Source organism: Lissotriton vulgaris, chromosome 5 (genome assembly GCF_964263255.1).
Source record: "Lissotriton vulgaris chromosome 5, aLisVul1.2, whole genome shotgun sequence".
In the NCBI taxonomy this organism is placed as follows: Eukaryota; Metazoa; Chordata; class Amphibia; order Caudata; family Salamandridae; genus Lissotriton; species Lissotriton vulgaris.
In genome coordinates, this window is record NC_141693.1 from 1,602,414,670 (window position 1) to 1,602,431,308 (window position 16,639).

The 16,639-nt window shown below is 46.9% G+C and overlaps 1 protein-coding gene across 1 annotated transcript in view; it reads right to left on the bottom strand.

The window, feature by feature from the left end:
- The window catches only part of REC8 (REC8 meiotic recombination protein), a 579,900-nt gene that overhangs the window by 120,942 nt on the left and 442,319 nt on the right, over window positions 1–16,639 (bottom strand). The window contains exons 15-16 of the mRNA XM_086920433.1: window positions 15,778–15,823; window positions 15,606–15,672 (exon numbers count right to left, since the gene is read on the bottom strand). Coding sequence (XP_086776559.1) covers window positions 15,606–15,672; window positions 15,778–15,823 — 113 coding nt within the window. The remainder of the gene's footprint in view (window positions 1–15,605; window positions 15,673–15,777; window positions 15,824–16,639) is intronic.

A 16,639-nucleotide genomic window follows, 5' to 3' on the forward strand; every position in this document is an offset into this window, starting at 1 on the left:
GATCTGCCATTTGATTGTCCTTGCCCGGGAGATGCTCCGCCATGAGGAAGATGTTCCTCTGAATGGCCCACTTCCACATGCTCTGAGCCAGATGAGACAGCTGCGGAGAGTGTGTGCCTCCCTGCTTCTGAATGTAGTACATGGCCGTCATGTTGTCCGTCCGGATCAACACGACCTTGTTGCACAGATGTACTTTGAACGCCTTTAAGGCCATGAAGATTGCCATCAGTTCCAACACATTGATGTGCATCTTCCTTTGCTGTAGTGTCCACAGTCCCTGCACAGTGTAATGGAGTACATGCGCTCCCCATCCCTGGAGAGAGGCGTCCGTTGTCAGGATAATCTGTGGGACAGGCTCTTGGAATGGTCGGCCCTTGCAAAGGTTTTGTGGATTCCACCAATGCAGAGAGTTGTATGCCCGACCGCTCACCAACACTAGGTCTGTCAGTTGCCCACGAGCCTGAGTCCACTGACGTGCAAGGCACTCCTGAAGCGGGCGCATATGTAGTCTCGCGTGCGGGACAATGGAGATGCAGGAGGCCATCATGCCTATCAACTGCATGAACACCTTCGCGGGAAGCGAGTGTTGGGGTCTGAATCGTTGGATCAGCGCCTGGATAATGGCGATTCTCACTGAATTCGGCTGCGCAGTGGCTGCCAGAGTGTTGATTGTCGCGCCCAGATACTGTCGCACGTGGGCGGGCTGGAGATGGGACTTTGGGTAGTTCAGAGAGAATCCCAGATCGTGCAGGAGATGAATGGTGCGTGACACGTGGTCGACGCACTGCTGCTCTGTTTTTGCTTGAATGAGCCAGTCGTCCAGGTATGGAAAGACGTGGACGTGCTGGCGACGTAGATGCGCCGCCACAGTCGCCAGGCATTTTGTAAATACCCTTGGTGCTGTGGTGACCCCGAACGGCAGGACCCTGAACTGGTAATGCTGGTCTAAGATTGTGAATCTGAGATACTTCCTGTGGGAAGGATGCAGGGGAATATGAAAATAAGCATCCTTCAGATCCAGCGTAGCCAGAAAATCCCCCTGCTGAAGCAGGGGAAGCACCTGCTGCAACGTGAGCATATGGAAGTGCTCCGAGAGGATGTACCAGTTCAGGGGCCTGAGGTCCAGGATCGGTCTGAGTGATCCGTCCTTTTTGGGGATCAAAACGTACAGGGAGTAAACCCCTGTTCCCCGCTCTTGCAATGGAACGAGCTCTATCGCCCCTTTTTGCAGCATAACGAGAACTTCTTGCTGCAACAAGGTCAAGTGCTCGCCGGACATAGGACGGCTTTTTGGTGGTATGTCCGGTGGAATGGATGTAAGCTCTAGACAGTACCCGTACTGGATAAGGGACCTCACCCACCTGTCCGTGGTGATGGCTTTCCACGCTGGCAGGAACTGCTGGAGTCTCCCCCCGACCGGTGTTGTGTGGTCGGGGGCAGTGACAAGACGTCACTGTTTGTTGGTGGTGGTGGACCTGGAGCCATTGTTTCCACGTCCTCTGCCTTTGATATTATTGCCTCTGTAACCCCCTCTACCCTTGTTGTTATATGAGGGTTGGGTGTTACCCTTGTAGTATTGTGTGGACTGGGATGCCTGTCCCCTCGTGGTGCCTTTTGAATTTGAGCGGCGAAAGGAACCACCCCGAAACTGCTGACTTTGTAATGCCCCCATTGACTTGGCAGTTTCGGTATCCTTTTTCATTTTTTCCAGGGAGGCATCCACCTCAGGGCCAAACAAATGGTCAGGATTCACTGTTTGAGCCAATAACGTGGTTTGGATGTCGGGTTTAAACCCCGAAATTCTGAGCCAGGCATGGCGTCTAAGTAACACACTGGTATTGATAGCTCTTGAGGCTGTGTCTGCCACATCCAGGGCACATTTGATGGATGAATTTGTAATGAGTTTACCCTCCTGAATGAGCATCTCACCCGCCTCCTTGTATTGGTCAGGCAAGTGTTGCAGAATGGCCTCTAATGTGTCATAATGTGCCCTATCATAACGTGCAAGCAGGGCTTGGGTGTTAGATATTCTCCAGATGTTTGCTGCCTGCGCAGCAATGCGTTTGCCCGAGGCCTCAAAGATCTTCGACTCTTTGTCTGGGGGAGGAGCGTCACCAGTAGTCTGCGAATTCGCCCTTTTCCGAGCGTTGGAAACAACCAAGGAGTCCAATGGCAAGTGTCCCTTGATATAAGTGGGATCCGTGGGCGCCGCTTTATATTTTCTGTCGATGCGAGGGTTGACCACCCGTGCCCGGGTGGGCTCTTTGAAAACCTCCGGCGCATGTTTCAGCACCCCTTTAAGCATCGGTAGCGTTTTGACTTGCTTTTCGGCTACCGAGAAGGTGTCGAATAAGAAGTCCGCATCCACGGGGTCCGAGTGCAGCTCGACGTCATGGTTCGCCGCAGCTCTCTCTATTAAGGCATTGAAGGCCGCCGAGTCCTCCGTCAGGGACGTCTTGGCGGCGAAAAGTTGAGTGTCCTGACCCGACTGCGGGTCATCTGTGTCACCTCCTGCGGCCCAAGGCTAATGCTCCTCCTCCGGATCCGAGTACGCAGGGTAGTCGTACTCGGCATCTTCCTCGTCCGCATCAACCACGGGGGAGTGCGTCGGCGAGTGTTCCAAGGCCTGTGGGGACACGGGCTCCACCAGAACCGGAGAGTCCTCAGAGTTCTTCTTGTTCTTGAGTGGGATCTTAAAAGGTTCCAACGCCGGCTCCGACGTAATCTTACGTTTGAGGAGCGACAGTTTCCCAGTGTTCGCGTCGATGAGTACTTCACGACGTTCTTCCTCCGCAAGCGGCTGGAGCCGAAGCTTCGACACCACCAAGGCAGCTTTCGGCGTCAATACCTCCTTTGAGTGTCCGCCCTGTTTAGGCGCGAAGGCCTTCGGCGCCGACTTGGGTGGAAGGGTAAAACGAATGGGCGTTTGCTGTTTAGCAGTCTTAGGCGTGGGTTGAGGCACTACAGTGTCCTGATCGGGAACCACAGTGGACTGTCGGATCCGCTGGAGGGATTCCCCCACCTTCTTTGAAAAGGATGCCGAGGGCTGAACCGGCCCGAGCGACCCCTCTTCTCCGAGAGCCTGATCTCCGGTAGGCTTCTTTTTCGGTGCCGACGCCCCATGGCTATGCGCGCCGTCGTCTTGACGCCTTTTCGGAGCCGTCTTCGGGTCCACGACCCCTTTCGGCGCCGACGCAGCCGCGTCGGAGGCCTTCACCTTTGGCGCCGACCCAGAGGGCTTCGGGTCGGCCATCTTGGCGTGGCTCTTCAAGTCGGCCATTTTGGCGTGGCTCTTCAAGTCGGCCATTTTGGTTTTTGTGGAAGTCGACGCCTCCAGAACCTTCTTCACCAACGCCACTTTCAGTTTCGGTTTCGCATCCGAGGGTGTGAGACCAATTGGCTTCACTTTCGTTTTCTTGACGATAAGTGATGGTTTAGAAATGTCCGTGACCGGGCCCGAAGGCGGGGACGTAGGACTTATAGTTAGATCTCGGGTAAGGCCCTCGACCTGGCCCGTATGAAGGGGAATAACCCCTGAGTCTGATTGGGGATGCTCTTCCTCCGAGCTATCTCCCATCGTGGCAAAAACCTGATCGTCGTCCCCTACCTCGTCGGTGACTTCGTCAAAGTTCTCCTCACCCGCGTCGTAGGTCTCACCCTCGGACGCGGGATTCGAGTCCGAACCTTGCTCGTCGTCTTCTCCCTCGACAGATTCTTGGAAAATGTCGTCTGGTGGGGGTGCCGAAGCCGACAATTGAGCCTGTAGCCGATTTGCCCGGCGAATCTTCAGAGTCTTCTTACTTCGGAACTTCGAACACGCCATGCAGGTGTCTTCGCGGTGATCGGGTGACAAGCAGGTATTGCACACGGGGTGCACATCGAGGTGTGAATATTTAGAATGACACAGCGGACACTTCTTGAATGGAGTCCGCTCCATAGCAAAGGGTGTAGTGTAGGCCCGTCCGCGCCAAAGCACGTGGAAGGGCAGTAGGAGATCAGAGCTGAGAGTCAGAAAGAAACCCGAACGCAACTATACCGACGCCCAGCCTAAAGACCTTTTGGTCTCGAGTATAAGTTGAACAACCAACGGTTCCGACAGAGGGAACCGAAACACATCCGAACCCAATGGCGGAAAAAAACAATCTGGGGATGGAGGCGATGCCCATGCGCACTGTAGTCCAGGGGAGGAGCCACCTATCTCGTGATACTTCGAAGACTCTTCCAGGACAACAATGTGCAATCATCCGGACCCAACACTAGGTGGCGGACTATGCACAGATATGAATTCAGCAGCCCACATGCCTCGAACACCCCTACATGATGTGGCAACTGTCAGGACCTTTCACAAATAACCATAAGATGGATGCCTGCAGCCAAGACCCGAGCCTCCCAAGAGCAGAGTATATGGATGCTTAAATAATACGCAAACCCTAAGTAAAACAACCAGGGAAAACAGGAAAGAAGTTGTAGGAATGGGATAAACACTGGTCCTGTTGCAAGTTCTTCATGTACTTCAATACCCTTCAGGCAAATCTAACATTTAGGTATACAGAGTCACCGTGATTTCTGTCAGGTATATCAACTGGAATCCTTTTAGATATTATAAACAATGGTATGATACACAATAATGTATATGTATTCACCACTGTAGGCTAGTTGAAGATCATGATCCACACAATGAGAGTGACAATCTCTATGGCTGTGGCCAGTCGGGAGATGGCAAGAGTAGTTAGCTGAAAAGGTTGGAGAACCAGAAAGGTTCTATGAACTAGAGATAGTAGGGCTCAAACTGAGACCTGGAGCCTCAGAGAAGGAAGGTACCCAGAGGAGCGACATGCAAAGGAATTGGAGCAAGCGCACAGTTGCCTGATTAACACTACAACATAGTAGGAAATGCAAACTGTGCAAGAAGGCATTCTCTGCTGCTACCCATTAACCTGAAATTTACTGAGCTGGCATGGTTGGGGTGGAGCCAGAGGAACTAGGTTAGCTGTTTGGTGACTTGTTTTTCAAAGAGTTGTTGAACTTTGTCATCAAATTCAACACCCTGGACACTGCACACATCGCCATCAAGAAGTTCTGTAGGCCTAGTGGATTTGGAAGGGCTGGTAACAGTGGGGGCACTTGACCAGTCATACCCACGCATCACTGCCCCACAGCGCTAGTATTAAGATCACAGACAATTTGGAGGATTCCTATAACAACGAGGCGCAGGTTAGCTGTATACATTTTCTACAAGTTGCTCTAAGGAGCAGTTTACTGTTCCTTCACAAATGGAAGGAGATGATTGTGGATGCATGGATCTTGCAGACAGTGCAGGACCTATAGCTAGCTTTTATGGCACTCCAATTCAACAGGTTTAGCCAAAGTAGATTTGTTTTTACAAGGATCAGCAGCTGTTCATCTTGGGGAATGTGGAACAGTTGCAGCAAACTGGCACCATCTGGAGAACCATAGAGAATCCCCAAGAGTCCCTCATCAATATATTTCTCATGGAGAAAAAAACCACAAAGGTTTCAGGCCGGTCGTTAACTTGAGGGAATTCAAATCTCGGTAGGGCTACTTGCATTCCAAGATGGAGGGCATTCACCCCATAAGTGACCTCTTAAATGCTAAGGGAATGGAAGGTGCGTTTGGACCTGATGGGCACCTATCTGGAAATACCAATTTGCGAGCCCCACCAGAGATTTCTTCAGATTGAGCGGCAGGGGCAGATCTTCAAGTTGGATAAGTTACTTACCTGTAATCCTGGTTCACTTCAAGTGGTATACTCATCAAAGTCATAAGCACTGAATAATCCCCGCCCACTTGCGGGATCCTGGAGCATATACAAAAATACATATATATGTATATGTTTAGACAAACAAGTACAGAGTATGTCTAAAAACATACATATATACATGTATTATACATAAATATGCACCTAAGGCACTTCCATAAGACTAATATGCCAAAATTAGATGGATGTTTTAGAAAAGAAATAATCTCTAATATAAACACTATAACAAAATGCACTAAATGCACCAAACACAGCCCTTTATTTTCAGAAAAAAAGGCAAGTAAAAGCAGGCAACTAGCCCATAGGCTGCATAAAAGAGAAAAAAATCACAGTAATAGAAACCATTGGCACTTTGCCTTAAAGGATTCCAAGAGCATGGGCATCGTGCCTTTAAGACCTCCAGGAGCCCCCTTGCTCCCATGATGCACCACAGGTAACAGTTAGGTCAGTTCTTTTTTACTGTGTACAACAATAGAGGAATCATGGTAGGAACATAGACAATAATACCCTACTATCAATACTCGTCCGGGGAGGCGGGAGGGTTGGCTATGACTTTGATGAGTATACCCCTGGAAGAGAACCAGGATTACAGGTAAGTAACTTATCCTTCTCTTCCAAGGGATACGCATCAATAGTCATAAGCACTGAACAGAGTAGCAAGCCCATACCCACTTCCCTACGGATGAGGAGCAGTGTAAGTATACTAATATTTCAACATTTCACAGATAGAAATCACCCAAACAAATTTCTTAAAGTGGCTTGCCCAAACTGGGCATCCGCCGGAGTATCAGAATCCAAACAGTAGTGGCGAGTGAGAGTGTGTACAGATCGCCACGTGGCTGCTTTACAGATTTCTGCAACAGGTATATTCCTGAGGAGAGAAGTGGTAGAGGCCTTCCCTTTGGTAGAATAGGCCTTAGGTTTGCCCGGAAGGGTCTTACTGACTAGTTGGTAGCAGGAGCATATACAAAAGACAATCCATCTAGAAATAGACCTTTTAGAAGCTGCAGACCCAGTTTTTATAGAAACATAGTTAACAAATAACCGTCTGATTTTCTCAAGTCCTTAGTTTTGTCCAGATAGAACTTTATCAGCCTCTTAAGGTCAAAAGAGTGAAGTGATCTCTCAGGAGGAGTGGAGGGGTTGGGCATAAAGGTGGGCAGGGTGATGACATGGTTAATATGGAAATCCAACACCACCTTAAGCAGAAAACTTGGATGGGTTCTTAACACCACTCTGTTTGCATGAAAAACAGTATTAGGTTCTTTACAACACAATACCTGGATCTCGCTGACCCTGCGTGTGGAGGTGATGGCGACTAGGAAAGCAGGTTTCCATTACAAGTGCTGCAGAGAAGCCTTATGAATAAGCTCAAAACAAGCACCCATCAATTTAGCCAGAACTACGTTAAGCTCCCAAGGTGGCACTGGAGAGCTTATCAGTGGATAAATCTTCTTTATACCTTCAAGAAAATCTTAAACTACTGGAATCTGGAAAAAGGACACCTTTGTAGGAGATTTACTGTAAGCAGTGATCGCTGCTAAGTGAACTTTTATGGAAGAGAATCACAGACCAGAATTAGCCAAATGTAGTAAATAGGGCAAGATCACCTGTTTTTGGCCCTGCATTGGATCATGCCCATTGTTTCTGCACCACAAGTAAAAACGCTTCCACTTGAAAGCATAGTATTTCCTGGTGGAACGTCTCTTGGCTTCCTTGAGAATGTCCATACATTCAAGGGTAAGTTTAAATGTCCAAACTGAAGGACTTCAGTTTATAGCCATGCCGTCAATCTCAGGGATGATAGATTGCGATTTTCCCGCTGTTCTTGGTAAACTAGTCTGGGCGACATGGTAACCTCCTGTGAGGAACTTCTGACAGCTGAAGAAGGTCTGGGTACCACCACTGACGAGTCCACTCCGGAGCTATCAGAATCATTCTGGTGTTGGACCTGTAGAATTTGTTGATCACTGCAGGAATCAACGGAATTGGTGGAAAAGCGTACAGCAATGTCTGAGACCGTTTTATCAAAAGGGCATTGCCCCGTGAGCCTGGTTGATGGAACCTGGATGCGAAGATGGGGCATTTGTAGTTTGCCACATGTGCAAACAGGTCTATGTCTGGCTCTCCCCATTGTCGGAATATTTCCTACGGGACCTCGTAGTTGAGAACCCAGTCGTGAGCCTCAACGAAGTCCCGGCTTAGGGCATCTACTTGGACGTTGAGATTTCCTGGAAGGTGAATGGCTACAATACTTAGATTTCTTGCGATAAGCCATTTCCAGATGGCCTGTGCTTCGAGAGAGAGAGAGTCCTCGACCTGGTGCCCCCCTGCTTGTTCAAATAATACATCTTTGTGGTGTTGTCTGTTTGAAACAACAGGGAGCTGGACTGAAGAGAGGGGAGCAGTGATTTGAGAGCTAGGTGTACCGCTCTCAGCTCTAACAGGTTGATGTGATATCCTTGCTCTACATCTGACCAAAGTCCTTGTACTTGAAGAGGAACCCATATGAACGCCCCAACCCTGCAGAAACGCATCCGTAACAAGTGTCTGGACAGGAGGGTCCTGATGAAAAGGAACTCCTTTGACTAGGTGAGAACGTTTCATCCACCATTTGATGGAATCCATGACTGACTGACGGAGAAACACATGGTCTTCCCAGCAATCCGATATCTGCATCCACTGGTCCTCCAGCGCTTGCTGCAGAGGTTGCAGGTTCAATCTGGCGTTCGGAACAATGAAGATGCACGAAGCCAATGAACCCAGAAGCGATGAAACTTGTCTGGCTGTAGGATGTTGAGAGATGAGAAGATTGCGACATTTCTCCCTGATTGAGGATAGTCTGTCCTTCAAAGGACACCCACTTTCTTTTACAGTATCTAAAAAAGCACCCAGGTGGAGAATCTGCTGAGTGGGATTGAAGATTGACTTCTTTAAGTTGACCTGTAGCTCCAACTTGCCCAGGAGCTGGAGACAGTATGTTAGATGACTCTGAAGCAGAGCGGGTGACAAGCTCTTCAAACGCCAGTTGTCCAGGTAAGGGTAAATGAAGATTATTCATTTGCGCAGAAAAGCTGCCAAGCCATACATTTCGAAAAAGTTCGGGGGAATGATTTGAGCTCGAACGGGAGAACCGTGAACTGGAAATGTTGATGGGCCACTTGGAATCAAAGAAACTTTCGATGTTTTATGGACTCTGAAACATGGAAGTAGGCGTCCTGCAAGTCCATAGCACACATCCAGTCTCCCTGATGTAGATGCGGGAAGATCTGGTGCATAGCTAACATCAGGAATTTCTCCTTGTGGATGAATTTGTTCAGGTCGAGTATTGGTCTGTATTCTCTGGTGGGACCTCTTTTTTGCACCAGAAAATAACGGGAATAAACACCTTGTCCCTTTTGTTGAACCGGAACAGTTTCTACGGCATTTTTTTGCAGAAGACTGTTGACCTCCTCCTGCAACAACAAGCGATTTCGAAGGAACATGCCTGGTGGAGGAACTGACGGTGGAGGGGATCTGAATTTGAGCAAATAGCAATTCTGCACAATATTCAGAACCCACCTGTCGTTTGTGATTGCTTTCCACTCTGCCAGGTGAAAAGAGATGCTTCCTCCCACCGGAGTGGTTAACGGGCATGGAGGAAGCCATTGTTCATTGTTTAGCTGGCTGTTTCGAAGAGGACGCTGGATGTCTTGTGGATCCTCTTCCTCTACCAGGTCTTCTCTGATGGTAGTTGGACCTTGACTGGTGTTGTTGCTGCGAAGACCACTGAGGGGTTTGAACCCTCTGCTGAAAAGAAGGTTGATCATAAGGACGGAACCTTCTTTGACATTCCTTACACTTTTCCAACCCCACAGCCTTAACTGTGTCAAGTTCTGTTTTCATTTTGGACATTTCGTAGTGTGCATGAGAACCAAACAACGAGGAACCATTAAAAGGAGATTCACAATCCTCCGTTGTGAGTCCGGTTTGAGACCTGTGAGGCGCATCCACGCTGAGCACCTTGAAAAGATGCCTTGGGCATAACCATGTGCAGCTAGATCAGATGAGTCCGCCGCCGCACTAATCACCTGATTGGCTACTAAACCACCTTCCTGTAGAATCTCCTGGAAGTCTTGTTGATCTTCCTTTGGAAGCTTCTCGGTGAATCATATCTTCCTAAGAGAGCGGAAGCGCTAGCTACTTTCATAACAGCAGCAGAAGTGTTGTACATTCTCTTACCCAGAGAATCCATGTTCTTAGAGTCCTTTTCTGGGGGAACTGAAGAGGAAGTCGTATTAAAATGCGCCTTCCAGGCAGCATCCACAATGACAGAATCCGGGGGAGGATCTGAGCGCAGGAAGAGTGGGTCCTGGTCAGGCGCTTTGTACTTTTTAGAAATACAAGAGGGTACTGACCTCACTGTTGCAGGGATAAGAAAGGCCTGCATTGCCGGTTCCAAAAGACCTGGCACCAGTGGCAAAAAAGGTCTCACTGATGACCTATGATGTAAGGTTTCAAGATGACAGATGTAGAGACTGTCAGAGTCGACAAACTAATGTTCAACCTGGAGGCGCCTCTACAAAGAACATCATTAAAAGTTCACACATCATCAATAGGGGAGACCCTGGATGGAGGTTTTGCAGACAGAGTCAGAGAATAGTCTCTGATAGACGACCTTGTGCAAGTAGACCAGGATGGAGACCTTCTTCTCTTCCTTTTCGGCGTAGGAGAACGATGAGATTGTGAATGTTCTTGAGGTCGTGAGCGCCGGGCAGAAGGTGACCTAGCCCTTTTTGGAGTCCTACTTCGAGTGGATGCAGTTGGAAGAGGATCACCAGACAGTCTGGAAGGAGAATATGTCCTGGAGAAATCCGAGCCCGGACTTCTACAACTAGTAGTGGCCGCTAGCACCTTCCAGTGTAGAATACTTTCTAACCACTTTGGCAGAAAGATTGACCTGAGGAGACTTCTCAGCTTTAATCGGAGATCCCTCTGGCTTAACCTGGATGATAGTGATACCAGGAGAGGATGAGACTTCTCTTGACGTCGACCGTATCCTCTACTCTGATCTGGATCTTTCAGGCACATCTTCTGTAGCCACCGCCGGCTCTTTTTCTCTCAACGTCGAGCGATGCCTCGACGATAACACCGATTGTGCCGCCTTTGATGTCGAACGCCTCTCTGGCGACGTGCTTGAGGACTCTAGCCTCCGCGAAATCGTCGACGTCGGACCCTGGGACCAGGAATGAGTCCTCAACATCGATCTTCCTCGGGACCGGGAATGTGTCTTTGACGTCGATCGCCCTTGGTCTTTCTTCACCGCCATCTTTGAGGTCGAACGCCTCGACAGCGATGAAGACTGAGACTCTATCAACCTATAAGCCTGGAGCAGAGGCTTAGCTGTCGAACTTCTCGACGCCGACCCTCGAGAAGGAGGCGGAGATTTAGGCAACAACAGATGTCTCCACGTCGACGGGTGTTTCGCCGTGGATTGAGACTTACGTGTCTCCTGACTAGCATACTTCGATCCTGAAGTAGCCTTCCTCGACGCCGACCTACTTCTCGGCGACGGAGGCTCTTGTCTTCTTCATGATGATCTGTCCCTCGACGAATGTCTTGCCTGCTTTCTCGACGCCAACGGCAAACAGACTCGATCAATACTCACAGGTTCTATTCATCAATATGGAAGGAGGCCTTTGTGCACCCTATTTTGAAAAAGCCTGCGGCGGACCCCTCCATACTCGGAAATTGAGTAAAATCCTGGAAGGGATTACAAATCAACAACTCAGTACTTACCTCGAAGAAAATCAGCTCCTGGATCCTTCGCAATCTGGATTCAGGCCAGGGTTTAGTACTGAGATTGCGATTCTGGAAGTGACAGACTCGCTCAGATTAACCGTTGATGCAGGGGGCTCAGCAATACTAATCTTACCTGATCTCTCCGCAGCCTTCGATACCATCTCGCACTCTAGGCTGGCGGAGATATTCGTGGCCTCAGGTATAAATGGGGTGGCACTTAAGTGGCTTAATGACCTCCTGTCATGGAGATTCCAAACAGTGATGTTGGGTCATTATACATCCCAAAAAAGGTATTTGGGCAGAGGCGTCCCGCAGGGCTCCTGTTTGAGCTCTACACTTTTTAATATGTATATGGCCCCATTGGCCAGGATAGTGGAGCAATTAGGCTTTGTAATTGTCTCTTATGCAGACGATACACAGCTGATCTTTAACATCGGATCGAACTCCACTCTTGATAAAGCTCGTTTTGCGGAAGGTATGCTTACCATCGTGAACTGGATGACAGTAAACTGTCTCCAGTTGAACCCGGACAAGACTGAGCTGATGCTGTTGGGGAAAGCAACAGATGTCTGGTCAGAGGATTGGTGGCCACAGGAGTTAAGATCAGCACCATCCCCCAAAGGATCAGTAAAAAGTCTGGGGTTAAAGCTTGATCAAGCCCTAAACATGAAAGCCCAAGTCTCCTCGATGACAAGCTCACGCTACTATGCCCTTCGACTTGTGAGGAAAATATTACCCTATATCCCCGTCACCCATCGGAGAACCCTAGTACAAACAATGGACATTCCTCCCTTGGATTATGGTAATGCCCTACTGGCGGAAGTTGGAGAGACTCTGCTGGCCAAACTGCAGGTGGTGCAGAATACTACCGCTAGAATGATCCTTAATCAACCGGCAGGTTCACCCTCTGCCCCGCTCTTGTAGAAGCTGCATTGGATGACAGTAAAAAAAAGATCATTCTTTAAGATCTGCTGCTTAACGAATAAGGCAGTTAACGACATTGGCCCTGTGTACTTACGGAATAAATTACGTAAATATATTCCTAGCAGGAACCTTAGATCTAGGGCCCAGGACTTGCTCCTGATTCCTCGAATTCGGCTGGTCCGGACGGGAGGCAAAGCATTTTCTTTCTTGGCACCAAAGTACTGGAACCAACTCCTGCTTGAATTACGGAAAACGACAAGTTATAATGTTTTTAGAAAAAAGTTGAAAGCGTATCTGTTTTGATTTTTGGGTAGTCTACCTCCTTCATCTCTCTACCTCTAGGTTGTACGTCTATCTGGATAGCGCTGCGATGCCCCAGGGTGATGTAAGCGCTCTATAAACTAAACAGATAGGAACCTGCTTCTTTTTAGATGCTGGAGATGCAGATCTACGCCTTTTTCTGCGTTCTTCATGAGAGGAGGGCTCTTTGGGTACTTCCAAGGCCATTTTTAGAGGGACTCTTTCCTCTCTTCAGTATGGCATGAAGCTTTATCCTCTCTCTATCACGGAGAGTCCTTTTAGAGAAATTCTGGCAGTATTAGCATATCTCAGCTTGTGTGAAGTTGGTAGACACACAATGCACACCGAGTGTGGATCCGATTTTGCCATCGTCTTCCCATAGGAAGGCCATTTATTGAATAAAGATGCCATTTCTGACCGGAAAAAAAGATGTAAATTAGTCAGAAAATCACTAAGAATAGCTACCAGCAATCAAAAATGTCGAATTTAGGAAGAAAAAAACAAATTCTGACTACAAAAGAGACTAGCTCAAGCTCTAGGATCCTAATAGAAGGAGCCAGAAAAAAAACTAACCTAACTGTCACCTGTGGTCATCATGGGAGCAGGGGGCTCCTGGGGGTCTAAAAAGGCACAGTGTCCATGCTTTTGGAATCCTTAAATGCAAAGTGCCAATGGTTTCTATTACTGTGATTTTTTTCTCTGTTATGCAGCCTATGGGCTAATTGCCTACTATTACTTGCCTTTACTGAAAATAAAGGGCTGTGTTTGGTATACTAGTGCAGTACATGTATTCTGTTATAGTGTTTATATTCGAGATTATTTTCTTTTCTAAAACATCCACAAGTGCAGTATATGTATTCTGTTATAGTGTTTATGTTAGAGATTATTATCTATTCTAAACAATCCATGTAATTTTGGCACATTAGCGTATTGGAAGTGCCTTAGGCTTCATATTTATGCATAATATATGTATGTATGTTTTTAGAAGTACTCTGTGCTTGTTTGTCTAAACATACACATATATATGTATTTTTTGTTATATGCTCCGGGATCCTGCACGTGGGCGGGGATTATTCAGAGCTTATGACTATTGACGAGTCTCCCCTGGAAGAGAACCTACTGTTGCCGTTTGGTCTGTCATACACTCCTTGGTAATTCACTAAGCAGTTCTGATCAGTGACAGAATGTCACTACACCAGGGACGTAGGCTGCATAATTTACCTAGATAACCAATGCCTCAATCACTGCTTACACCTCATTCAGAGCTGGATGTTGAAAATCTAGCTGATGCCCAAATCTCCCCAAAACAGAATCCCTGTTATATGCCAAGAACAACAAGCACCAACTAGTCCTAACTTAGCTCAAATTCATGAACCTTGACAGATTCATACTACAACTTTCCCCCAATGCAAGATTCACCCTGGACATAGATCTCATCTTCAAGGAACACATTGCCAAGAAAACAAAGATGACCTGGCACAAACTCACTCAACTAAAGTAAATGATACCACCCCTTCAATAAAGAGTTTTCAGAACTGTTGTTCAAACCCTAGCTGGTACACTTGCATCTTGGTGCTGGCAATTCCCTGCTCCACAGCCTCCCAGATGTCTCAGTGACCCACATTAAGGTAATCTTACACCTAACAGCAAACCTCATCAAGGACCTGAAGATGACCATATCACCCCTCCAGGATGGAACGGTACCTTCTATCCTTGCCAGCCCACACCATCTCCAAAACCAAGTTATTTTTTTATATATTCTCACCAAGACTTAAATATGGGTATGCTATTCTATTCAGCATTCGCAGAATCTGTTTCATCCTAAAGCCTCTCTGAATGCAGTAGCACCCTCGAGGTCAGGGGTTGACTACTTCAATTGCCACCTCCGTTTAGGCTCTTTAGTGGTAGATCCACTTACAGGCTGTCTGTCTAGGTCATAATCTCGCCCTCTTTGGCCACTAATACTACCTGGCAAAGAAACTGAAGATCTTTGGTGGTTCACACCAACTCTACAGCTCTGACTCGCTATTACTCTAAATCACTACTTTTAAAAAGAAGTGTTACTCCAACCAATGTTCCTAGTTGTCACACCCAAAGAGTAGAATTCCATACCCAGCAATCTGCACTACTACCTTCTTACCGGCTTTCAAAAAATAAGTTTAACGCCTCCTCCTAAATCAGTTCTACTTGTGCTCCACTTCCAACTTTACCTGACTTGTGATCAAAGCCGGTTAAGTGCTCTTTAGCTATATACTCCTCAAGGTAATCCCATATAGGCAAACAAATTAACAACATAGTTCGAATCATGCACCCTGATGGGCACCTAGGAATCCAAAGAATATCAGAGCACTTCATGATCTTACTAGGGGTATGAGGAGCTATATAAATTATGCAACCAGAGCTCCCAGAAAAGTGCCTTAGGCCTCGTTAGGGCTATGGAAAGCCCTGAACTAATACCAACACAACACAATAGTTGCATTTCATGACCTGTCTAATAAAAAAGGAGTGCAGGAAGAGGCGTAGTGAGAGATTTCAGTGTCACAAGCAGTTAGCTACAAGGTGATGTTTGTCAGGCTTTAAAACTCATAGCTATGCAACTATTGTAGAGTACAGGTATTCTACGTGTTATAGAGTGGCAATACCAGGCTGCTGAACACCACCTGGTAACAACCTGTAAAACTGCAGTCTCTCATTTTGCTGCCTTTTGATGTCCCTTCATATTCCACTAGATACAGATGCCAAAATAACCATATAACACACTCTAGAAACTCATGGCAACTAGGCCATGTTTCACACCATACTGACGCTGCACCAACCTCACCTTCGTTCTTCAGGTGTCATCATCATAACTCGTGAACGCTCCTCCTCTGAAGTTTCCAGAGTAATTTCTGTCAGTAGGAAGAGGTCAGAAACCAATCAGTCAACATTAGGAACGTAAACAACACACCTTATTTCTACCCTTACATCAAGGCACACTTTACTCCCAGGATTACCTGAGGACAACAGGTGGGGGGCTGTCCGTTCTTCTTCTCTCAATAACTGAAGAAAAAAGAAGATAATCTTAACATTCTTCTTTCAATGAAAGTATTCCGACATCTTTCTAATTTAGTGTAGACATCCTACTTGTCTGCAGTAGGAAAGCTTCAACCATCAGTCAGTTAAGCCATATCTATTAAGCTGTTGGCCACACTATATCATTCTCAAACCGTCTGGGTTACCACATCCACCAGTGTCTGAGATATGTCAATACCACCATCCACCCATTATAGACCTTCTCCAAATGAAGAGAAGCTTGTGTGCTCTGAGGGCTCTGTAACACAAGTTTCCCTTAGAAGATGCACGTGTCTTCAAAGTTTCTGATGCAGCACGGCTATTACGGTATACAGATGAAGCAGATAAACTGTGGATTCTCTAATTGACACATAAAACTGATCTTGACATCTTTTGAGAGAAAAATGACAAGCGTGCACCCCTTGTGTACATTATACATTGAAGACTTATGAGAAATAGATCATAAAGAACGTAGTTATTGCATCGTAAAAGCATGCAGAAGAGAGTAGACTAGATGAAAATGCTCGTTTGAATAACATAGGTTTGTGTTTATTACATTTCCATGGTGCATTTTTTTAACGTGGAACAGAATTGTGAAAGTGATGACCCATGTTATAAGTTTCATTAATCAATTCTCTTTTGAATAATGATGTATGTGAGGAATTAATGGAACTAAATGTAAACTAGATAACCCTATGAACTTTTATTGAAGAGGTTTGCTCTAAAGCTATCTTTGCTCATGTTAAATTGTTCACCAACCAAACAAAATGAAATGGTGTTGCACATTTATGCTAATTCCAATAT